Below are 25722 nucleotides of genomic sequence, written 5' to 3' on the forward strand. Positions count from 1 at the left end.
TTCTGTCCACCTAGACATGGACTCTGATCCTGAACATTTGGTAATGAGAGCATGAAACCTTTGCTTATTGTGCTTTTCTTTCAAGCTCTGGCTTTTTACTGCTACTTCATTTGCTTTTATTTTCTGCTGGTGTTGCTGCATAGTGGTTCAACAGCTGTACAAGCACTTGTAAGTCTGCTCCCGCCCTTCAGTACTCTGTCCAATTAATGTGAAGGTACTGAGGAGGGTTTTATTGTATTTAGCCATAGGCCATTACAATCCAAAAACAGAGATGATAAGCTACAAGTGCAGGATGGTGATTTGCTTTCCAGCATCCTCTGTTGAACTGGCTGCCACCTATCTACATTCCAGCATGCTTCAAATTCTCTTTCTGAAAGAAAGGTATCCCAGCCAGCTAACAGGCATTTTGAAATGTTATGTACTGCTTCCACGCTACTGGCATACACCCTGTAGTTTCTCAGTCGGATTGCTCCTTGACTTGGCTCTCTTGTGGTATGTTTGTATATTATGGAGCCTTCCTTTTAATCCTGACAATTCAACACATGCACCATCTGATCCCCCTTGGCTCTCATCTTTGTTCTATTTCCTGTGTACTGAACTTTGATGCCTTTGTGTTCAGAGAGTCTTAATTTAAGAGGCCTACTAGTCTTGCCAATATGAATTTTTCCACATCCACATGATATTGCATGGACCACAGGATCACTACTGCATGTTGTGAATTCTTTAAGATAATGTTGTTTATTGTCAGCAGGATCAGTGAATTACTTAATGGATTTTGGGGGGATTATATTCAGATCTGGTAGACAGGATGATAGAATTCTGTTGAGGAAAGACGCCTTTGTACCAATTTGTTTTTTCATCTTTGTTTTGCCTCAGTGCGGCCCCCTTTCCTCCTCAAGCATGTCAAAGCATAGGTTTTTGAGGAATGGCCATAGTTGGTGAATCAGCTGAAATGAATAAAGGACACCACATGCCTCAAGAGACTTGAGCCTCCAACTGTAGGCCAGGATCCAGTAGCACCCCCAAGCTACAAATCTGCTCTTTCAGGGGGAGTGCAACTCCATCCAGGACAGGCTGACTCTGCGGTCCGCAAGCAGCTTCTCCATTGATCTGGAGCAAATCAGTTTTGTCTGGATTGAACTTCAGTTTATTGGCCTTCATCCATCGCATTACCTTCTCCAAGCACCAGTTCCAGACTTCCACATATCCACCTGGCTTAGCTGATAGAGTAAAGCCGGGTGTCATCTGCTTATTGTCTTAAATTAAAATGTCTGCAATACATTTTTCTGTGGGGGAAAAAACTTGTCTTTAAAATGTTTCCACTTCTCCTTAATATGAAACTATAGGAGGTTTCAATATTCCCATTAGTGTATCTGTTTTTCCAGTGGAAAAATAGGGTGAAAAAATCCTCAGGGGACTGTTTTTCCAGCCCCTAGCCCCCAAATATTGCCAGTTTTTTTTTGGGGGGGGCAGGCCTTTACATCTCCAGATAATTGCCACCTGCTCACTGCCGCAGGAGAAATAATGCCCCATATTTCTCTGAGTCCACAATACTTTTGTTGATAAGAATAATCTAGGGCAGGATACAGATGTCTAACTCTGTATAAAATACTATTAAAGAATAGTGAGGTTTAATTAAATTCTGTTTGTTCTAATAATCACTTGGTTTGATATAAATGCTAATTATGAAACAATGGTGTTTGCCACTGCGACCAGTTTGGATTTGGAGGGTTTGCTTTACCGAATAGAGGCATGGCAAGTTACCTCTCCCTTCAATCTTTTTGACTCCCTTGGCCAAGCCCCTTTGTATTTCAAGGGGAAGTGGCCTGGCTCAGCCACCAAGCCTGAGGCATACAGAAAACCCCAAATAAGGTTTGAAAAACATATATTAACAGATTACATTTAAATCAGAAAAGGTCAAAAAGTACAAAAGACACAACCACTCTAATAGGGTAAGCAAAAACAAACAAATACAAGTTCCCCAATGCATCTACACTTAAGTATCCTTGCTAAAATAAGCTGGCCAAGCCCATACTTCCCTGGCATGGTTTCTTGGGTTAGCCAGGACTCAGCAACAGCGAGGATTCCTCAGGAGAAGAAGAGCCTCAGGAAATCAGCTCTGAACCAGCAGAAACTGGCAAACAAGAAGATGAGCTGCAGGCTTGTCAGAGTTCATAGCCAACAACTGATGCAGAGCCACTAGCACCTTCCAGTCCCGTCCAACAGAGGAAACCCAGGTGGTCGTTACCAGCCCTCCAGTTTCACCCATACCCTTTGAGTGCTGGAGATTAAGGCTTAGAATGGAACTCCAGGAGAGAAGACAAAGCGCATGTTTCCTGGCCTGATGCCAGCTGCTTGCTGATGATGAGCAGCGGCAGGTAAGACCTTCCACCAGAGGCCTGTAAAACCAGTCAAGGGAGATGGGCTTGATGTGGAAGCAGTGTCACCAACCTCTTGACTCAGCGACCACAGCTCTGAGCTCTGCTCTGTTCCTGCGACCCTTGGACTGGCTCTTGGCTCTGACTCTGGAATCTTCTTCCCTGCACTTGTGAATGACCACAGGCTGCTTACTGTATAACACTCTGAACTGGACTCTTGGTAACTGACCTTTGAACTGAACTTTGACTCTGACCCTGGAATTCAGCTTGGATCGATCCTAGATTCTGACACATGGGAGCATGCCTGCCACTGGCAGCAGTGCCAAGAAAGTGCACATAGGGACCTAGGGAGGGAAGGTTTTGTCTGAAACTGTGTGATTGCTACCTTTGATTGAGGTTTGGTTGCCATTTCCTTCCAAAACTGCAACGGCCAGTCCTGCATCCTGACTTCCATAAAGCTCAAGGCAGGAAGAGGAGGGCGCTAGTCCCTCCTCCCTCACAGGGAAAAAGTTCTCTAGTGAGCTAATAAAAGCAAAAACAAAAAAACTCACCACCATGAGGCCTAATAGGGCCACAGGAACAGATAACTTAACACAATGGGTAAAATTACAATGAACATGTGGTCTCCAGGCCAATTATAACAGTAATGAATTATTACAACTGTTTGCACTTTACCTTAGCCATTTGTAGAGCTATGGATGGTGACTTCACTTATTTGTCGTATGTGATTGGATCATGTAACATGGTCTCCAGACGGTTTTTACTCCCTCTGTGCCCTCACTGTAACCATTACAGGGTTAAATTTTGCAAGAACTTGGGTTGGTTTGGGGGAAATTTAGTTGTTTTCCCACTGGGAGGCAGCAGACCCTTGCATCCCAACAGCAAAACAACAAATGTTCCCACAAACATTTCTTCCTCCCAGTATTTGTGTATTTCACCATTTGCAGTGATCCCAGCAATGGCTCCTCCATGAATGCTGAATGTCTTCTGTACATTTGTTATTAATTTACTGAACAATTCTTTTTGGCTTTTACCCTGGGGTGACACTATAGCAGCAATTAAAAAAGAAAGAATAAAGCAGAGAAATAAGGATTAAAAAGTAAGTGATGCTTTGTATTCTTGGTGCTTGGAGAGCAACAGATGGAGGGCTTCTGGAGTTCTGGCCCAGCTAGTGGACCTCCTGATGGCACCTGGGTTTTGGCCACTTGGTGACACAGTGTTGGACTGGATGGGCCATTAGCCTGATTCAGCATGGCTTCTCTTATGTTCTTACATTCCTAAGTCTGTATTCTGTGGGTGTGCTTGAGACCATTGGTCATGTCAGCTAAATAAATAAAATTTAAAAAAAATGTTCCTAAGTCTATTTGGAAGTACTTGTAGTTCTAACGGGTAACCAGTAGGAGAACCTTTGCTGTGCTGCTAGATTTGTCCCTGACTATTATAGGATAGGACAAACGAGCCCTTAGCCTGTACTTAAAAACACCTAAATGAAATACAAAGGAGGTAAGCCACTGTCTGCACAGTGTCCTTCTTGGTTTAGCAGAATATATGGCAATATTTGACTGTAGTCAGATAAACAGTTGGTTGACAGGCTGATTGACTGGTATGCTGATCCTAGGATAATCTGACAAAGTTGCAGAGAGTCCTGTCCAGCAATAGTCAGACATGAATGGACAATGAACATTTGGTGAAGATGGATCATAAGAGGCAGCAGAGGCACACCATAATAAGCAGAAAGAACTATTAGCAATCTAGGTGCTGTCTCTGGAAAATAATGTCTAATTTTGACAGTGTGTGTATGCACACACTAGTGTCTATGGTAAATGATTTTAGTGTTGGCAAGATAATTGTTCTTGTGACGAACTTTTGATGTTTTGCCTGACTTAGGAAGGGGAAAAGTTCTTATGTGGGAGCATCAATCTGAAAACAATTTGGGGAGCTTGGTCCTGCAACTCTTCATTGCCCTCTCCGCCACCACATCTTCTGCAAGTGGGCCATTAGAGTGGTGTTGCAGACCAATATGATAGTGATTAAGGTTGGGATGCTAGTTTTTATCCTTGTTGCTAGACCTAGAGAATATAAAGAAAATTGAAGGTAATCTATATTTATCCTTCTGTTACTATATGTGTTGAATGTATCAGTAGCTTTCTGAAGTGTGAAATAATCATAGGCATTTGGCTAATGGATTGTGTATTGTTGCTCTTCATTCATGGGATTTGCTCTCATATTAAGTTTGATGCTTCACTTAACAAATTCGGCTTTCCCTGTGTTTGATACGTTTTTGCCAAATTATTCCTGATTGTATCCATTAATCTTCAGTCACATTTGACAAAAATAAATTGCTCTGATCTTCTAAAGTTACCAGGAGTAATTAGATTTTTGAGGACACAAAAGTTTAGGGCGCCCAAGAGAGGCGAATGTGGTTGTTCTATTCTAAAGTACTGCAAAATCCTTAAGGTAATGCAGGCTGGAGGACTGAGAAGAGTGTTGATTGTCTGCATTTCCTCCTCAGATATGCACAGTCATGTTGCTCTCCTCAACAGACTCTGTAAGAATCTTGTTGTACCTGTTTTTGTTCGTTCCTTCCTGTTCTTCCTACTTGTGTTCCTTCTTTTGAGAAATTGCCTCATGGAGAGAACTGACTGTTAATAGTTGCAACACTTAAAGAGGGTTATTATTTTATTAAAGATTGTTGTATAACTTTAGAGGTTACTGTGTAACTATGATTTACCTCCCTCTAACTAACAGATATTTCCAGACTTCTAGTACTTACTTTAATTGGATATATTTTATAAATTATTACATTTTGTGAAACAGGCAAGTAATGCTTTGTTTTTGTGTGCCTGTAGCTGATCATCTCCTCCTCATAATTCAGTTATTTCACACTACATTTACTAAAGGTTTGCCTAGTTTCTTTTAAAAGGGTTTCAGAAAACTTCAGCTAATGAACAGTTTTGGTGTGAATTGTTACCGTAGTTATGTGCGCATCCCTTCTGCAGGTTTTTTTATTTAAGGCAAAGCTATTGAATGTGCAAAATGTACCCAATGTGTTGGCAGCTAAAAACTGCTTGTGAACATTAAAATTGCCTTATTAGATCTTTGTCTGGGCTAACTAGTCCAACATGTCTCTGGAAATCTCTCAAAGAAGGGCATGAAAGCAATAGTCACCTTCTGCTGTTTGTCCCCAAGGGCTGGTAAAGTAAAACATTGGACACTGCCTCTGAATATAGACATTTCACTTTTAACCAGTCCTGTACTATATTGGAGCTTTTGGTGTTATGTGTTGAAGATTCAGCAGGGATCCCCAACCTTGGTCAGCCTGTGGCATTTTTTGGCTTTGGGAATAGTTAGTGGGCACTACCATAAAATGGCTGCCAAGATGGGGAGAGGGTCAGTGTCAAAGTATTGGAGGACCATGCTTGAAAATTCCATATGATGTAGGATGCTGTTTCCAAATGAATGTTCCCTGCAGATGTAACGACAAAGCCTCCAAGACTCTTCTGAAGCAACTCCTGTGTCAGTAAGGTAGCTGAAAGCCAAAAACTAGTGCTGTGTTTTGGAGAAGGAAGTGAGCATCAGGAAACACCCTCAGAGGATGCTATGGTTCCCATGGGTACCACACTGGAGATTGTTGGCCCATGGGATAACTAAAGTCCCTTAGCTTTTTATAGGTTAAATTGATCACTATAGGGATGGGGAGGAATAACTTTCTGCTATATTTATCTAGTTCTGAGATTCTGTCAGAGCTGTGTTATTAAACAGAATAGAGGGGTGTTTTTTTGCTGTTTATCATATGTTTTCTAGCCTAGCTAGTTTTATTAGTTGGTTATGTTAATTGACAGCTGTTTGGCCCAGTAACAGCAGAAGAGTCACCAAAATACAGGTGTGCTGGTGTAAGCAGGAACGTCATATGAGTCTTTTCATATAAGCCTGGAGTCTGTTCTGATTCCAGAGTTGTTGTTGATCTTCAACAAAATTCTTGATTATAGCACTGGATGTACTGAGTCGTCTAAGTCTTCCAATCAGCTAAAGATGCAAAGACAGCTGCTTTAAAAGCCCTGTGGATTGGGAAGTAGAGTGTGGGCTGGACAGGGGACTGCTTGGTATGAGTATTCAGAATTACTGTCTGCCATAGCTGTTGACATATAAGACCTCTCTCAAGCCATTTTATTGACCACTCGTATTTTAACAGCAGTAACAGAGATGAGCACCGCCCCCTAGAGTCAGATTCAACCGGCTATCGAACAAGGGAAACCTTTACCTTTAGTCATACTAACCCTTAGAAGCTGAGACTGTGAATTAACATCTGTGTCTTCTTTCTAGAGCAGTACTGAATGATGAAATCATACATTGTTAGGTAAAGGTATCTTGCAGCATTTGTTGGAAATCCTTTCAGAGGAAGTGTATGTGTTGATGGTTAGTTTTCTTATATAAGTAGTGGCTTCCAGCACAAACCTCTTTAGAGTTCAGCCTTCATTTGATGTGTACAGGCAGCGACTAGGAGGTTGGAAAGATAACTTTTCATCCATAATCTAATTCAGAAGAAAGAATGAAGCAGTGCAAATTAGAGATCCATATTTGCAGGTTGAATGGCAGTTGCATAAACTCCACAATTACCTTTCTGCTGCTGATTTGCAACCAGGCCTCAGATCCTTAGGTAGAACTCTTTTTGTCCACAGTATTCTGTTGCTTCTGTTTCTGCTTCAAATGTCTGTTTGACATCTCACTTCTGACTCCATGTGATAAGTTAGGGGCTCAGTCACAAGTAGCCTCCCCTTCCCCTCCCCAGCTGGCTTGTGGGGGGGGGAAGCGAAGAAAGAGTTGGGTCACAGAAGGAAGAAAGAGGGAAGGAAAGAGAGAGAGCAGAGAGAAGGAAAGAGGGAAAGAAAGAGAAGGGAAGAAGGAAGAAAAGAAGGAAGGAAAGATGGGATAAAAAGAAGGGAAGGGAAGGGAAGAAGGGAAAAAAGACAGAGAAGGGAAGGAGGGAAAGGAGGAAAAGAGAAGAAAAGAAGGAGGGAAAGAAAGAAAGAGAGAAGGGAAGAAGGAGGAAAAGAGGAAAAGGAGGGAATGAAAGAAAGAGAGAAGGAAGGAAGAAAGAGAAGGAAAAGAGAGAAAGAAAAGGAGGGAAAGATGGCAAAGACGTAGGGGGGAGGGAGGGAGGCTCTCCCACCCCCAATCAAGCCCCTGCCACCCTCACCCCCGCGGATCCCTTACTGCTTCGGTGTGGGCCGGGGAAGCTGGCAGCAGGGTTCTCCAGGCCTCCCCTGGGCCACAGCGCTTCTGCGCGGGCCCGGGGAAGCTGGCTACGGGGATCTCCAGGCCCCCGCGCTTCTGTGTGGGCCTGGGAAAGCCAGCTGCGGGGCTCTCCAGGCCTCCCCCGAGCGGCAGCGCTTCTGCGCGGGCCCGGGGAAGCCAGCGGCGGGCCTCTTCAGGCCTCACCTGGGCTGCAGTGCTTTGGCGTGGGGAGCTGGGGCGGGGCTTGTTGCCACCACCAATTGGCGCCCACTCCTGGGCTGTTGGAGCAGTGCTCCGGTATGCTCCAGCCCCAAATGACCCCTGCTCACAGTTATGGGTCCCCTCCTTGCTGGTGAAGTACTGATGTCACGCTGACTCTCTGGCATTTGGCCAAAACCTTTATGGTTTAACCATAAAGTTCTAGCCAAATTGCTGGCAGTGTGATGACAGCACTTTTGGTCATGCTGGAAGTGATGTCATCACATCACTGATGTTGGCAATGCCCCCATTCAGTCCCCATTATTTTTCTCCCATCCAGCTGAGCGGCGGCAGGAATGGCCAAAGGGGGGCAGGACCTGGCATTCTTGACCACATGAGGAACACACCAAAGCACGACTAAATGTAATAGCTTATTACCAAACAAGTGCAGTGTTCTCCTAGCTTCCCTGAATGCTAAGTCTTACTGCCTGCAGCTCCTCCTTCTAGCCAGCAGGGATCTTCAGTAAGCTTCCATTCTCTTTGTTCCTTATAAGGAAGTGTCTGTAAATTATAACAATCACCACACTAAATTATAATAATCACTACACAATTGAAATGAAGTTCTCTCTGAATTGGTGAACCTGGATGTGCATATATATTATTGCTGTAATACATTTTATAATTGTTAATGTTTTATATACTACCTGTTAAACTTACTCTGTTGACAACATGATATTTTTGATATGTATGTATTTTAATGTTAAAAAGTCAATCATGTTGAATTTCTTCAAAAGGCACTATGCCTTAATTGGATTATTTTGGGTAGTAGTACATGCCTTCCATTGCTTCAGCTAGGTACAATTTAATCAGTGTAAGAGAATAGCTCAGTTTAATTTAGCTTTACAAGTATTTGAGTTTTGCCCTTTGTTTTTCCTCAGAATAATTCATAATCATGGCTTCAAACCACTTCTTGAAACTCGAAACTGATGCAAACTCATGAGCTGGATAAATAATTTGAGAGAGCATATACAGATCCCAGTCTCAAAAAGTTGAATAATTTAGGGTCCCTGTCCAGCAAAGAAAAGTTTGTCATGACATCTAAATCAAACTGTGATTTCTTCTGTTTCCACAAACCATTATTGCAAATCAAGATAAAATACTGAAAAATCAGGAAATTGTTTTGTCCAATGTAAACTTGCATAGTTGAGGTGATCAGTTGGATTATTTGCAGAGATTGTGAAGAGCTTTGCAAAGAAGTGTGATAAGCTGGGGTCCCATGAGGAATCACAGGCAGAAATAGATAAATTATATTGAGAAATCTCCTGCGAAACACAATAAACTCTTAGAGGCTTGAGTCAGTGTCCACTTGAGTTTGTTTTCTTGAGATGCCTCTCAGTGTTCCAGAAACAATGAGCAGGCTCATTCCTCATCAGGCTTGTCTTCATGGTTGTTCATTTTAACAAATTTGCAAACAGATATTTGTCTGCATACGTGGGATAGGTAATATTCCAAAACTCTTGATTTTTTCCCCTTGCAGTTAAATGGGCGTATGACTATGAAGTTTGCTATTAGAGGGGATAGTTCAAGAAGAGAAGTAGACTGTATTTTGTTTACAGAATCCTAGCTGCTTTCATACATTATGTCTACTATATAGTACTTTGGCTGTGGTTATTTTCATGTATTCCAATTTTTCAAATAATGAACAGGATTTCCCCGAAGAAGCTGCTGCTCTTCGTTGCCAAAGAGATAGCGCCATGCACTCTGAATACAAATTCCTCCATGTTCAGAGCAATTTTTCTTGTGACTGTCTCTACCCTAGAGAAGTGTCTTTAATGAATTACATACAAATTGTGTAATTTAAGAAGTTAATTTGGTTTTCTGGTTACGCAGGCCTAAAAACAGCCCTTGTAGAAAGAGATGATTTCTCATCAGGGACCAGCAGCAGAAGCACTAAATTGATCCATGGCGGAGTGAGATATCTTCAGAAGGCCATCATGAGGTTGGATTTTGAACAGGTAATTGTTTTATGATGGTAGCTATAAAGCTAGAGTGTCTAACTGAACCCCTCCCCTTCTGATTCTAATTAAATTTATATTCACATTTATGGTTTTAATATATTTGTGGTTTTCAGTGCATTCTTTTGTTGCTTGCCACCAACTGTGCATAGAGAATAGTTCTCTCACTGAGCTCAGAAAGAAATGACATCTGTTGATAATGTTTAAATGGTGCTGAATTTAAATCATGCATTTTCCAAAAATATCTGGAAACCAAAATATAATTTAAAAAAACATGGGGGGATGATCTTTGGTCATGATGCCTTGTAATTGTAATCTGAAGATGCTTAATTTAATTAATAAAAACATGACTAGGCCATCTTTCCCCAAATAGAGGGACCCCAAGGCAGCTTACAAAAGCACATTCCTGAGTCAATGTACATAAAAGAAGCACCTGGGCCTGATGGTAGTGGTAGTATTCTTCTCTTAGTCAGTAGTCAAGGCTTCCACACATAATAGGCTAGGTTTTGTTAGGTGATGTCATCCCCTACCAGCATAGTAATTGAATTGTCCTAGGAAGGCTGTCAGATATAAATGTTCTAAAAGTGTAGATCACTTTTCACTCTCACTGAATATGCTCAGTTCTTGAGGAATCCGTAAAAGTAGTGTATCCCCAAGGGAATGGAATGCATCAGAAAGTGTGCTTATTATATATGATTCAGGTGTTTGTTTTTTTAACTGCATGTTTCTAGGTTGCTTCAGACCTCAGTCAATAGGGAAATAGGCATGGCTCCTTTACTGGGAATGAGAACCCAGTTATATTGCAGCACATCTGATCTGTGCAGCCTGTATGTTGTGTGGGCTGTATCCTATGCAGAACCTACACCCATCCTTATGATTGACCATAGCTATTAACTTTGGGGCATGTGTCCTTGGATAAAAGGTACCTTCCACTTCAAGGAACATTTCCTGTGCATTGACTGTTGCTGTATCGCAGAACTGGCAGCTTGGGCAGTTTTTCCTGAGTTGCTGTGTGAAAGTTGTCATTGCTAGCTCAACTGAACTGAAATGCTTGGAGAGTGCTTGCTAAACCCATTTCAGTTCACAGGCTTGGGTTTGGGATGGAAATAGCCTTGGTCATGCTGACTAATGATCTCTGCTGAGAGAGTGAATGGAGCAGATATCTGCCCTGGTCATTTCAAATAGCATAACATTGGTTTATTGAAACCATCATTAAGAACTGGTTCAGTAAGTTCTATATTTTTCAGTACAGAATGGTGAAAGAAGCCCTCCATGAACGTGCCAATTTGCTGGAGATTGCCCCTAATTTATCTGCTCCTCTCCCTATAATGCTTCCTGTTTACAGGTAGGTCATCCCAAATTTGTTCTGCGTTACCTACCTATAGCACTACTGTGATGCTAGTTGGAGATATATTTAGTAACCCTTTGCCTTATGATTTTAAGCTTGTCATGGGCTTTGTCTTTGTGGAGGTGAGAACTGAACTGCTGCATTTTGGAAGTTTACCATAGAGTGCTGCCTGTGTTATAGGTTGCATCACCAATTCAGTTTTTACCTATTTATTAAGTATTTATAGCCTTTCTTTCTCCCTTCATCACAGTGGGACCCAAGAACAGTAGCAAAATGAATTGAAATTGTACTGGGTGGAATGTTGATTTTCACTAACAAATCCTGAACTGTTGCTTTTTGGATGCCCTGTTACATTAATTACATGTTAATTTGTTGTCCCATAAGTATTTATTGCAGAGGTGATGTCTGAATGCTAGAAGGGGGAAGAACATAAACACATCTTCTGCTTTATACAGAAAACTAGAACAGGCATATAGTATTGGTATATAGTCTTACTACACTTAGAAGATTGATCTGTAGGTTAACAGGCTGAAGCCAGCACTGTGGTGGCCCTTCTGCTGAAACAGTGTTAATCTGCCCAGCTGGTCAGATCTCCAGGGGTCAATCAGAAGCTCTGCTGGGCAGCAGCCCTACCTGGCCCCACCCCCTTCTAGAAACGCTTAGTGAGCTCCAAGAAAGGCGTTGGTGGGCACCGTGATGCCAGTGTACACCACGGTGGGGACTCCTGTAATAGTGTAATAGGACAAGGCCATAAGTATTAAAGGTGACACCTGTAGAAGGCCCTATTCAGATGAGGAAAGTTGTCATGGCAGGCCATAGGAAGAGAGGTGGTCCTGCATATGTGAGGGTTCAAGGCCACTAAGAGCTTTGTATGTGATGACTTACAGTGAACGTATGAGTATAGAGCTCCAATTTAATTTTGATAAAAGGTTTAAAAGTAACCCCCCCCCCATAAAACTCGTGCTTAAACAATGCCAAATGATCAAATGGAGACTATAGCTGCTTATTTTGACCATAGGTATTTTGTTTATTTCCTGCTTTTTCTCTTTATGCTTCCGCACATCTAAACCCTGTTTGAAATCGGTGTGTAAGACAATATGTTGTGTTTGAGTAGCTAGAAATATGAAATGTCGTCCCCACCGTCCCCGGAAATGCTCAGATGAAATTCCAACGTACTTCTGAGCATCCTTTCTGGCCTTGTGCGGATTTTAGCCTCTCTGATTTCTAACGTGTTAGCTGGATCAGTACCTAAATTATGGTAGGGGGTCAGGGTTTGATAGTAAAAAAAAAAGTGGTTTGATAGTAAAAAAATATATTGTCTAAGCAGAAAATACTGCTGTAGAATTGCCTTTTGCAAGTTAGAAATTGGTCTGTGTAGCATAGTGTTGTCCACACTGAAAGGCAGATGGTTATCCCAGAATCTCTGTAAAAAAAGGCCATTTCTCAGTATCTGCTACTTGAGATCTTTTAACTGGAGATGCCAGAGAATGAACCTGGGAATTTCCACATTCACAGCATGTGCTGAACCACTGAGGCACATTGCCACCTCCTGCTGTGCCATCTCCCTTGGTTGTATAAGGAAGACCACCTAGTAAATTCGTGATGGCAGTTAAGTTTGAACTGTGGACTTGTTGGCTCACAAGCTCTTATCAGTAAATATGCATTTGCTGCTATGTTTTTGTATCTCATTCTGCCACTCTAGAACAGCTCTAATAGGTAAGGCCGAAACACAGTTTTTCTAATGTCACACACTGAGTTTTATGGAAAAGAACAGTTGAGAACTGAAGTCCTCCCATACATCTAAACCTCTTCCAGCTCTTCAGATATTCCAAAACTGGGGTTGCCATTTTCACAATCCTTCTAAAAAAAGATTGCAGTGCTCATGCCATTCTCACAATATGTGCTACTTATAATGAGATTATGTTGAGTATTGTTCCATGCAGGTACAACATCTCTCTTTTTTTCTTCTTCTCTTTTCTCTCGTAGATGGTGGCAGCTGCCATACTATTGGGTAGGAATTAAACTCTATGACCTCGTAGCAGGAAGCCAGTGTCTAAAAAGCAGCTATGTGCTTAGCAAATCAAAGGCCTTGGAACTCTTTCCTATGTTGCGGAAGGACAAACTTGTAGGTGCCATTGTCTACTATGATGGTATGTTATATTTCTGTTTAGCAGGTCTCCTAAAAGTCGTCTGTTCTTATATAAGCACTAAAAGCTAGGTCACTGCAAGGTTGTGGTTATACTAGTTTGCTTGCTTCAGTCCTGCAGAACTGCTCGTTCTGCAGTATGGCTGATCTGCCTTTATCTGTGTTATATTGGTGCATGCCTATCATGGGGGGAACTAGACATCGTGGCTTTTTTTTGCTTCCCTCCATTCTGTGATTTTTTTGGGGGGATGTGTATACATGTATATTCATTATTCCTTGACTATAGCATTAAGTGATAACTTGCATGTATATGTTCAGACCTAATACCATGAGGTGAACATTTATATTGCCTTAAAACAACTCAACATTTTACGTTGGAGAAATTTCAGGCTCCAGTCAGCAAGTGGTGATTAAATCAAGTTGCATGAGTACATGTATAAAGCAGCCCTGTGATTTGAAATGTGGCAGTACTAGTGGCCTCTGAATTGCACATTAAATAGATGTATACTTTCTGGGTGTGCTAGCATCCTACATCACCTGTCCCGTGATTAGTTTGTGTTTCCATCGACGGGGGCTCCATGTAGCTAGTTTATGGCAGTTAATCTATCAGCCAAACAATTGGAATCAAAGAGATGCAGTTAGCAATCAGTGAATTTCTCAACCGAAGAGGAAAAAAAGCTCTCCTCAGTAGTTTCTTCCACGAAACTTGGATGAGTCTTCAGGAGCGTCCCATCTGCATTCTTGGGCACCAAATGAAATGTGCCCCCCCCCATACAGACTGAGTTTGAGGTGAACCTGTATGAATTTTAATAAAGTGGTGGGAAAAGCAGCCCACCAAAATGTGTTTAGAAATTATTAAAAGCCAAGAAATTCAGTTGGAGTTGCATTGCATCCAGTTGCACAGTAGGGTGTCCACTTAAATACTTTCTTTTAACACCCTGCCATGCCTACATACTAAAGGCCAACCTTAACTGTGAATGTCTTGTCTTTATGGTAAACCCATAAAGTGCTTTTATCGTCTATTTTCCCCCCATTGGGTGATTTATGGGGCCATATTTTTCTGTTAGGAGTAAGAGTGTATTAACATGCAGGTTTTTATAACCCCATGTAGCCAGGATGCCATTTTGTACTTGCAAGCTGTCTGATGAAAAATCCTGTCACACATTCAAGCATGAATGCTGCTTCATCCTTCACTGTGCGCCCAGATCACATTTGCAACAATCTGATGTGGCATTGCCAGACTTTTTTGGGAAACTTTGTGGGGGTGCCCTAAACATGAGGTGAGCTGTGATTTGGTGCACAGTGAAAGAGTTTATGTTCACTTCATTGTGGACTGAAGTGAAATGCAAATCAAATACCTTTTGATTGATTGATTCAGCGCATAAACATATACAATATATCAGTAAATAAACAGTTTAAACAGTTTCAATAAAAACAATACAGTACAACAATATACTTGTCTGAAGGCATCTGATGACAGTCTGTACCTTCCCCATGGGGGGGGGGCAGGGTGAGAGATGGAGTCCAGGCTTGATGGTAGACCGTTGCTGTCCCCAGCCATAGGCCTGGTGGAGCATTTCTGTCTCGCAGGCCTCCATGCTGATGGGCTTCTCCATGTGGATCGTACCTGAGTGAATAATCCAGTATCCTAAACTGCAGGTTGATTGCTCTTATCGATGCCAATGGTTTTACATGAGGGAGAGTATTTATTGCAAAATGAATAAGCCAACTAAACAATGAGGTGTCTTTGACTGGCAATCTCTAACTACCAATTTGTCTTTTTGCTTTTCTCTTTGTCTGCATTTTGTTAACAGTCTCCTTTAAATATTAATATTTTTTCTCTTGCATGAAAATGGGCGTTCTCAGCATGAAACACAAACATGAAAACTGTCTCTTCATAAACTAAACGGCCTGTGCCAAATATCATTTCTCATCTAAAATGAATCCAAACTCTCTGAAAGTGTAAAACTTTTAAAGAATAAGAACTCTGGAATTGGCTGTTGTGTTTTTCTTGTGTAGTTAAACTGGTGCTCTTGTAAGATATGAAATACCACTAACAAACAAACAAAATATATTTGTAATCATATAGAAATCTCAGTTCAACAAAACTCCAATGATCTGTTGGCAATTGAATGAGGCAGGACAGTTGACATCCAAAGATTTAGTTGCATCTCTGAGACTTGAGAGAGTTTATCGTTATTATCATGTCAGTTGAATTGCTGATTCTAAGTGGTGGGAAAATTGCTCTTTGCATTCATGGTCACTCTAGTAAGTGTCTTGTCTAAAAAAGTGGATTGAGATGACCCAGGGCCATCTAGTGTACTAGCTGCTTAGGGGCCTACTAAGTTGCTTTGTGTCGCAACTAGGGAGAAAGGTAGGGTATTAGTGAAGTAAATAAATTAGTGAAGTAAATAAATACTATGCGGTGGCTGTACCAAGTGAGCTACCTAGTTGTGCAGCCTCCACCTAAACAGGTAAGCATAGTGTGGCTGTTCCTTTTGCTTCTGTGGTTTCTGACCATCTTCAGAGTGGGTAGTCTTATTTCAGTGGTTTGCTGCCACAAAGAAACACATCTCTATGTGCTGCAAATGTTACCCAGGAAGCCATAAAGGTGCTGGTTATCTGTCCCTCAACTTAAAATGACCTTTAAATTTTTTTTTTGCTTCAGTGTAATATTTTCATCTTCTTAACCTTCATTGAGGTGGATTCACAACTTGGTTACACATACAACTGTGTAGTAAAAGCCTGGGGACTGCTTCATGTATACAAAGTAACTTAGATGAGAAGAGGTATGTAACTTTGCCCACACCTACTACTTTTGTGCTGCAGATACCAGTTCCCTCAGTACTGAGCCACTTTCAGTGAACTCCCTAGGGTTCTACACTTGAGTCTAACAAACTTGCCCCTGAAACCCTGTGGCTCATTTCAGACATCATGCAAAACCATATGATGGCAACAAAAATATCATTTGTTGCAGCACATCATAATATATGTGGTCCTCTGTGAGCTGAATCCTGGTTTCACAATCTAGCCATAGTTAAAGTAAACCATGGTTTTGTGTGACAATTGAAGAAGAAGAAGAGATTGGATTTATACCCCGCCCTTCACTTGGAGTCTCAGAGCAGCTTACAAACTCCTTTCCCTTCCCCTCTCCACAACAGACACCCTGTGAGGTGGGTGGGGCTGAGAGAATTCTGACACAAACTGCTCTTTCAGGAACAGCTGTGCCAGAGCTTGTGACTGACCCAAGGTCACATCAGCAGGTGCAAGTGGAGGAGTGGGGAATCAAACCCTGTTCTCCCAGATTAGAGTCTGCACACTTAACCACTACACCAAACTGGCTCTTTTGTGAACTTGCACAAAACCATGGTTTACTTTAACTATGACTAGTCTGTGAAAAGGGAACACTCAGTGGAGAAGACCCTGATGCAGGGAATGATTGAAGGTAAAAGAAGAAGGGGATGACAAAGGATGAGATGGTTAGACAGTGCAACAAACATGAAATTGAGCAAACTCCGGAGGATGGCGAAAGACAGGAGGGCCTGGCGTGATGTGGTCCATGGGGTTGCGAAGAGTCGGAATAGACTGTGCAACTGAACAACAACAACAACAGTTTATGAAACTGGGATGTTTTTGTTGCCTTCTTTCTGTATCCTGGGAGGACATCACTGGGGAGCAAGCCAAAATTAAGCGAGGATGCCTGTGAATGTACACCATGCAAGCCATAGCTGATAGACCAACTTCAGATGCTGGACAGATCCTAACTAACCATAGTTAGAGGACTGCATTCAGACACCTGTGTTTGTGGTGGTGGGCAAATGAAAGATGGTGTGTATTTGCAGCAGAAGCGCAGCAGGTAAAGGATTGATCAAGCACTTCTAAATTTTCTGCAGCAAATTACCCCTTCTGAAGCTGCTTTGCCTAGAAGCAACAGTTGTGTGGGTTTATTATCCACATTTGCATCTAAAGTGCAGTTTGGCCTTTAGTTTTCCAATTAAGGACTTGTTTACACAATTCAGATATCCTAGCTCCTGCTTTGGTTTCTTGTTTGTATGTTCAAAGGAGTGAATCGGGGGTAGAAATAAGTTAAAAGAGAATTACCACCCTGGCAATATCAGTTTTCTGCGAACAGGATTCAGGAGTATTGTGCTGGTGCAAAACACCTAACACCATAAACACTAAGTTTGTTCGGGCATAGGCTTTTGTGGGCTGTCGTCTTCTCCCTCAGATGCTTTATGAGCGTGTCTCCATTTCCAGATGCTTTATGTACAAGGACCAGATGGAAAAATAACAGGAGAGTTAAGAAGCCACAATGTAATTGACAGCATGTGAATTGTTCATATCTAATCAGGGGGAAAAAAGCATAAACCAATTTAGTTAATCATCATAACTGGTCTTGTTAAGACAGCAAATTGGGATCTAGATGCAGTAAATAAGTAAATGGTGTACCTGGTCAGAACCTGGCCGTTTCTTCATACTACTTCATTCCCTGCTTTTGTTCCTGTTTTCTTCTTCTGTTTGCTTTAACTTCCCTCTGTTTTCCTACCCAGTCTGTTCCATTGCTCTTGATGTCCAGTGCTTACCTCCATTCAAATCTGCATTCTCTGTCAGTTGCCTCCTACTAAGCTTATATTTTTCCATTCTCTTTCCTTTGCTGACTGGAAATACTGGATCAGATCATGCGACTGCTCTGTGGGTGGCCATCCAGCCTCCTTTTCCACCTAACTTGGGTTGTGAGCATTGAAAACGGAACATGCATATCATTCATTACAGGTGCAAATTGCCACAGCAGAATTTTCTAATGTGGTCTGAGTGGTTGTGTGCCAAGTGGTGATTAATGCTTGTTATGAAGGATTCAGCCAACCTCTTGGAGTCATGCCCAGGCTTGAGGGGGGTGGGGAAGCCACCTATATATACAAAGGTCAGGTGCATTTGGATAATTGTGCTTGCTGATGGCCGTACCATCCAAGAGGGAGAACTTTATAATGGCACTGTGCCGACCTGGTAACTATTTAGCAAGCTACAGACATTTGATCAGAATGCAAAACTGAGAACTGGAAACCAAAGTGAGATCTTTTAGAGTTCTAGTCGGTGAAATTTTGTTTTGTAAAACGTAAAATTTTGTTCACAACAGTTTTCTGGAGGCCACCTTGGAGACTAGAATTTAAATGGCAGAGAACCATGATCTTGATTCTCATCACCCAGAGAGACCTTTTCGCCATAGATATTGTATGCCCCCTTTTGTTCCAGTGTTTGTGGTTAGGAGACCAGGCAGTATCTTTCATGTACTTGGATTTGGTACAACTGCAGTTTAATTGCTGACTCCTAATGCAATATTTAGTTTTTATGTGATGACAAAATTTCATCTTATTTCCCATCATCTGCTTCCGATCTGTTATGAAGAATCAGTGTTTACATTATTAGAAGTATGTACCCAACGTTGTCCTTTCCTCCTCTAGTTCCTACTGCTGGTGTGCAAGACTGCTGCTTTTCTTGATTGGGTTTTTTTTTTTGCAGTCATTTGCTTGAGCAACTATTCTCATGTTTATCTTTTTGAAGAGTCCAAACACCAGTGTAAAATTGGGTTCTAAATTTTTTTGCTGTTCATTTTATTTTTTCCCCTTACTCCTTTACAATTTTCCTAATTGCTTACCATACCAATGACCTGCCAGGCTCTTCATTTGCTACTATATATCCCATTTTGTAGCTTGTTGTGCTGCTTTAGGCTTCTTAATTGTATTTTAAAATTGTTTATACAGGCAAATATGATGGTACATTATAAATGTTGGATGTACCAGCAATAGCAAATCACAAACTTTACCAGAGGCTATTCTTGCTCTGTCGCAGCATCAGGAAACGAAAGCATATGTTGGATGTTAGCCTGGGTGTACACAATGTGTCCTATTTATTCAAGGTTTCCTTTGAAGCTGCAGCTTACAACTTTGTTTCTTAGGGGTACATGTCAGACTTCATTTAGCATTGGTTGGTATTCGGATACTCCTTCATAGCAAAAAGGCAACATTTTGGGGGAGGAATATGGCTGCTATCTGAGCAGTGATCTGTCAGTTTCATTTATGTAGCTCAAGGAAAATTAGAAAAGAGGCACTGTGGAAAAGCCAACATGAGGTTACTAGATCACAGAGAAATAAGCAATTTAAAAAAAGGAAAAATGACTTCTACTTTTTTTTAATGCCTTATATGGTGCTAAGGAAATTATATGTCTGATACTAGAAATGCTTTTTTAAGAAGTAGACAACTGATATTAAACTTCCACAAAAAATGTTTGTTGGCTTAAATGACAGTGGTCTTTTTAGGTATTTAACGTCTCTGGCTACACAGTCTCCCTTAAAATATTCTGCTCAAAGCATGAACACATTAGAAATTATTTCAGTACGCTCATTTTAAAAGACATGTCTCTTCCTATTTTGTACTGGGTAATTGTTTATGCCTTAGTATGTTTTTCTAGAGATTTATCTTAGTCTTTCAAAAATGTTGGTAGCATCCCAAGATTGAGGTTAATTTGTTAAGCGAAAATATCTTTCTAACAAGCTCCTCTGTTTGTATTTTTGATAAAATAAGAATCACTGGGAAGCTCGTGTTTGAGACTTCTGCATTTGCCATGACTTTAACATCTGTCTGTTTAGAAATATGTGTGAATATTGTATTTGTCTTAAATATATATGAATAGTGCATTTAACATTGAAGAAAGCTTGTTAAAGAATGTGGGGAGAGAAAAAAGCAGTGACATCTTGAAGTGAGACTTTCTTATTGTAAACTCTATAAGATTTTTTTCGATTGAGGAGAGAGGAAGGGGGGGAGGAAATCAATGAAAAAATTGTAGCACATTCATTAAGCTGTCAACAATAGAATAGTACTTTTTTTCCTTTTAGTCTCCTATGGCTGTCTTTCCAGTGTGTGCTGAATTATGAAAAGTTACAGGTTTATAATTTATTTTTGACTAATTTATAATTTTGAGAATATCAAGGCGTATAATTGGGGTCCTGCCCAATAGAAAACTTGGGCAGTTGTAAAACTTCATGCACTTATTCCAAACGTTTCTCTCCTTTGAGAAGGAAAACAGTGTGACAGCCTGCCATTAAAAAGGTTTTTTATGGGTGAAGCCCAGCACGCAAATCACAATAGAAATATGACAACCTCTTACATGGTGAAAATCCATAGGAGGGAAGGAGCAAAGTGAGGAAACTGTTATGGGTATTTAAAGGCAGCTCTGAGACTCGGAATTATTTTTGACTGATTCCCATAAACTAAAAATCGTGGCGATGAAACCTGTACTTTACCTGCAGCGAGGAGCGGCTGCGCAAGGGTGATTTGCCACTCATACCCCAATATATAGGAAATGAATCATTAGCATTGGATGGTAACATCTTTATTCTTTAAGTGAAGGGTTTTTATTACTGTGATTTAATCTAAATGGTACATAAAGGAAGGAAGACTGAGCTTCATCTTTCCTGATGAGTTACTACTGCCACGTTTCTTAGTATGAAAGATGCAGTGAGGGGTGCTATGAGATCTCAGATCTTTGTAGTTATTTTTCAGTACAGAGGCCTTTTTTTTTTGTATCAGCAGGGCTGTCACCCATTTAAAAAATCCTTTACTTTTTTCATGCATTAAAGAAACTTTGAAAACGGGAGCTGTTGGTGCCTTTTAAAAGAAACGTGTGTGTTTTATGTATTTAAAACAAACACATTTTCCCTCCCTCTGTTACGGGGGGGGGGGGGGGATGTAGGGGGGGGGGGGGGGGCAGCTCCATGCCTGTGCATACCTACTATACTTGTCGTTTGTGCCTAACAAAAGGCGGCCTATGCATTCCACAGCACTTCTGTTGCTGGAGGCCCCGTTCCCCAAAGCATGCAGATGATAACTGCATCTCCTGCTGTACCTGTAACAATTTAATTGTATAAGTCAGCCCAGTCAAGCATCCCCGGCTCATGACTGGGAGACATGAAATTCATTGTCATTATTGTCCCTGTCATTTTGGATCATTATATCCTGCTGCAGAATTTTCCTCACTTCAGTGCTTTTTTTACCTCCAGGAGCCAGGGATTATGGCTGAGGTTGGGGTGGGGGCAGGACTGTGAACTACATTTACCTCAGGGGAGCCACAGATTAAATTGGCTTTGCTCTCTGACTTGCCGGATTCATCTATTTGTATGCCGTGAGTTTAAGGTTGGGAATTTATGAGTATCCAAGTGCATTTCCATGGCTCTTGGCTTTTATTCTATTTATTTATTTTGGTGGAGAACCAAACGGAAATTCTCATCCCTCTGCACAAGGAGTGAGCAGGGACCAATTTCGTGCTCCCTTTAAAGAGACAAGACTATTTTCCAGCAAAACGATATTATTTGCGCATTATGCCACAAACACCTTGGTATTCCCCAGCGTGTCATGGCTGTTCAGAGGAAAGATTCCATTGAAGCATGTAATTTATATGTGTGTTTTTTTTATGTGAACTTAATGGTAGGCCATTAGTTAATATGTACCTTGTTCCATAATGTCGTGATGGTGGTGCCATGGATACTGCTGAGGGGGGGGAAAAAAGAGAGAAAGATGTTGTTATGGGAAAAGGACTTTTTCTACTTGTGCCTGAAATCTGAAAGATAGTGGAACATTTCTCTTCATTAAGGCTCAAGTAAAAGTCAGTTCTATGGCTGTCGTGCCTTTGTTGTGCTACATTATGATAAAAATGACAGAACACCGGGGAGTTTTTTTTGTTGTGGTGGTTTTGTTTTGTATCAGCTGCAGCCCCATACCTGTGCCCTCCTGGTGGGGCACAATCCCACCTCCCCTGGTAGTGCTCCAAGCAAAGCACAGCTACGGAGAACAAGTGGGAGGGCTGCTGCTCTTAGAGATGGAAGTAGTTCCACCTAGCCATAGAAGCTGCTTCTATTGCAGCTGACCTGTAAAAAAAAAAAAATTCGACTCAGGAAGTGAGATAAGGAGCTGAGCCATTGCAAGAAGGAAGTTGAAAATGAGTTAATTGTAATTGTAGAAAGGAAGATAAGTGAGGGTGAAGGGTCGCTTATTTCCTTTTCTTTTCTCCTCTAACCCATGCACCAAGCACCGTCTCTGCCAGGCATTTAGCTAGCAGTTAGAAAAAAGATTAGTGGTTTGCCTGATTATATTAGTGGCTACTTTTTTATAACAACAGTCTACTCCCGTCTATTACAAGTTCTAGCTCAGGAGTGTCAAACTCATTTGTTATGAGGGCCGGATCTTTCATAAATGAGACCTTGTTGGGCTGGGCCATGTATGTCATAAAATGTAATGCCAGGTAGCGGAGATATAAACTTTATAAAGGACACAAACACAAAGATTTTTTTTAATTTAAAATTAAAATATGCTTAAAACATTAGCTCTGTAAGCTGCAAAACTGCTTTTGATTTATTGACATTGACCACAGAAATCTCAGGCTCAGAGTTCTGAGTCTAGGACCCAGGATAAAACATGAAATGGCTGAGTGATTAAGAGAGTCTGGCGAAGCAAGCTATGATGCCACAGCAGCTGCGGAACTGGAAGCAGGAGATGGCCAGTTCCACTGCGGGCCTAATGGAAACCCTCCAGGGGGGCCTGATCCGGTCCCCAGGCCACATGTTTGACACCCCTGTACTAGCTAATACAAATGCAAATGCAGTTGCTTTGATATACTCAACCAAGCCTCCCTGTCAGACTTACATTTATTGTACTATTTTAATGATCTACAATGCTTCATTACAGCTTATCATATAAATTTGTACTATTTACCATATTTAGGAAATGTAGCAATAGAAATGCCTTAGTTCTCTATAAGCAAATTTGCAAATATACCCAATACATGACACACAGAGAAAGTAAACTGCTGCATGCCTTTTGCCTTTAGCACATATATCTTAGTTTTGCTCAACTGAGAGAGAAGAAAAAAATAAAAGTTGAAAATAGAAAATGTCATGTATAAAACAAAGGTATTATTTGGACAGAAGCTTTTGGCCACAGTAGGTCTCACAGGCTGTGGTCAGACATCAGGCTTAGCACAGTCTGGCTCGCCTCTAATTTATCCAGTGTTATTTGTTCTGGAGAGTTTTGTCCAAACATGCCACCCTTATCCTGCTTCACTGCACGCTCAACCTGCAGTTGTTCAGATTATTGCTGCGTGGTAACCACAGAGCAGGTGGTTGGGTGGCATCCTTTTTTTGGTTTGTTTTTCATGCATGCACACAAGCGCATAGCTGAAGCACCAGCTCCTTTTTGACAGCTCTGCAGTCCCTTCGCCAAGTACTGTGATGATTGGTTCCTATGCAACTGTATTTCTCTGCCAGAAATCACTGCCTTTCCTGCCTGATCTTACTCCATTTTCAAATCATTTCATAGGGAAGTTTTCCCTTTTTCTCTTCCTATAGAGCTTTCCTGCCAGAACAATATTATAAAGTGGCTTGGAGTAAAGTTCTGGGGGCAGAATCCTGGCCACCGATATGGGACTATTCTTGCCACCATTCCATCCCAAGAAACAGCAGAAAGGGGCTTTTTTCTTGAATTTGTCACTCAAAAGCAGCCCCCTGGGGGCTCCCGACCCCAACAAAATATTGCAGTGCATAATCACACAAGTGGCACCTCACGACCCTGCAGTGTAAATCCACTTATGCGCATATCGTTAATTTTTTTAAAAAAAGAAAAAATGGAAAGGAAGGTTCAGACTTCCCTTCTGGCTTGAGAACACAGTGGAGTGATCAGATATCTGGAAATGTGGAGTGAATTTGTAAAGACTGGACTTTCCCAAGTATAAAAAAAATCCAAAAAGGAGAGGGGTGAGAACGGGAGGCCAACAACTGGAGAACAGGATACAGATGTTGCTGCGTGAATATGTGCATTTTAAATCCGCAGGGTAACAGCAATGACATCAGACCAGACTGCTCGTCTGATCGTGGCCACATTATATTTGGGTATTGACTTAAGCTTTATAACATTGGAAATATGAACCCTCGAAATAGTATATTACATATCAAATTTAATTATAATTAGTCATGTTTAAACAATAAATCTGTCCTCAAAAATATGTTGTGTTCTGTCTATAGTATACACATGAATTATTCAGTAATGCAGTAAATTGTCTTAAGAACATCAGAGGAGCCTTGCTAGATCAGACCAGTGGTCCATCTACTCTAGCATCGTGTCACAGAACTACCAACCAGTTGTCCTGGGGGAACAGTAGACAGGGTATAGAGGCTGAGGCTCTGATGCAACTTCCCAGCACTGTCTTACATTAATATTTTCATACTACACATTTTGAATGAATAAAACCTTGTCTTTTTGGGAAAATAGGCTCTGCAGGCACCTTGTGGGGATATGGAATTTACTTGGCTAGCTTGGAGGAGGGAGTTATAGTCATTAGTTACAGAAACACAACCAAAACTAGTTGAGCAACAGTTGACTAACAGCATCTGAGCCAAACAAAATTAAATAAGTGATGTGTGCATCTTCTCACCCTAATGTACTTTGATTTAGCCTCTATGTATATCTCTCTTCCGTTGCCATTTCGTTGGCCTCCTATCCTGAAGTTTGACTCCCTGTCTCCTTACCATGTGCTTCCTAACAAAAGACAGATCCATCTACCTAGAAGCGTCTGGCAGTCTTCATTGATTATGTGCACTTTCTGGATGTTTCAGGGTCTTACCCTTCTGAAACCCTGCTTTCTTTGCAGACTGGAAACTAGAACCAAACCCTTTTTCTGCAGCATTTTACCTACCTGGAAGGATTATTTTAGTTTAACTTCTGAGCGTGCGGATTCAACTCTTGCTTTGCTAAGGGGTAAAGTGTCATTCTGTCACAGTCGTGAGAAGCATTTCACTCATCATAACAGAGAAAATATTTCATTTGAGGTTTTTGAATTGATTTGCAGAATTTCCAATAGATCTTCTTCGTGGTCTCTGTGCTTCACACCAATGGGATCTAGTGCGCCTGCGCTGGATCTGCCGGAGCCTAGCAAGCTCTCTTAAAAGGATTTTCATGCCTGGCCCAACTGAGCATGCTCAGGAGCCCCAGTGAGCATGCCCAGAAGGGCAAGCATGGACATCCCGCCAGTTCTTTCCTTTCCGCCGCGCTGAGCAGACCTGTCTTCGAGAGGTCTGGCCGGATCGCTGCCTTTTTGATAGTTACTGGTAAGCAACCTGTTTTTCCTATGAGTGGTGCTACCCCCCCCCCCAATTTTCGGGTTCTTTTCCATGGTCACAACTCTTATCTGGAAGCCCTCACTAGATCATGGTTTTCTGATATGTGTACCATGGCTGTTGATCACATGTGTTTTCTGCAGTGAGCATTAGTGTACCCATAGCAGCTTTATAACTTGTGAAGCATCCCTCACATGCCCTTTAGAGGTACTGCTGTGGCTAAGCTGTATTCAAGTATTAGGTA

The 25722-nt window shown here is 41.4% G+C and overlaps 1 protein-coding gene across 1 annotated transcript in view; it reads left to right on the plus strand.

Annotated features, from left to right (window-relative positions):
* Window positions 1-25722, plus strand: part of GPD2 (glycerol-3-phosphate dehydrogenase 2) — a 139403-nt gene that overhangs the window by 51001 nt on the left and 62680 nt on the right. The window contains exons 4-6 of the mRNA XM_015411566.1: window positions 9702-9826; window positions 11074-11171; window positions 13161-13324. Coding sequence (XP_015267052.1) covers window positions 9702-9826; window positions 11074-11171; window positions 13161-13324 — 387 coding nt within the window. The remainder of the gene's footprint in view (window positions 1-9701; window positions 9827-11073; window positions 11172-13160; window positions 13325-25722) is intronic.

The sequence above is a fragment of the Gekko japonicus genome, unplaced genomic scaffold (genome assembly GCF_001447785.1).
Source record: "Gekko japonicus isolate JY-2015 unplaced genomic scaffold, Gekko_japonicus_V1.1 scaffold6, whole genome shotgun sequence".
NCBI lineage: Eukaryota > Metazoa > Chordata > Lepidosauria > Squamata > Gekkonidae > Gekko > Gekko japonicus.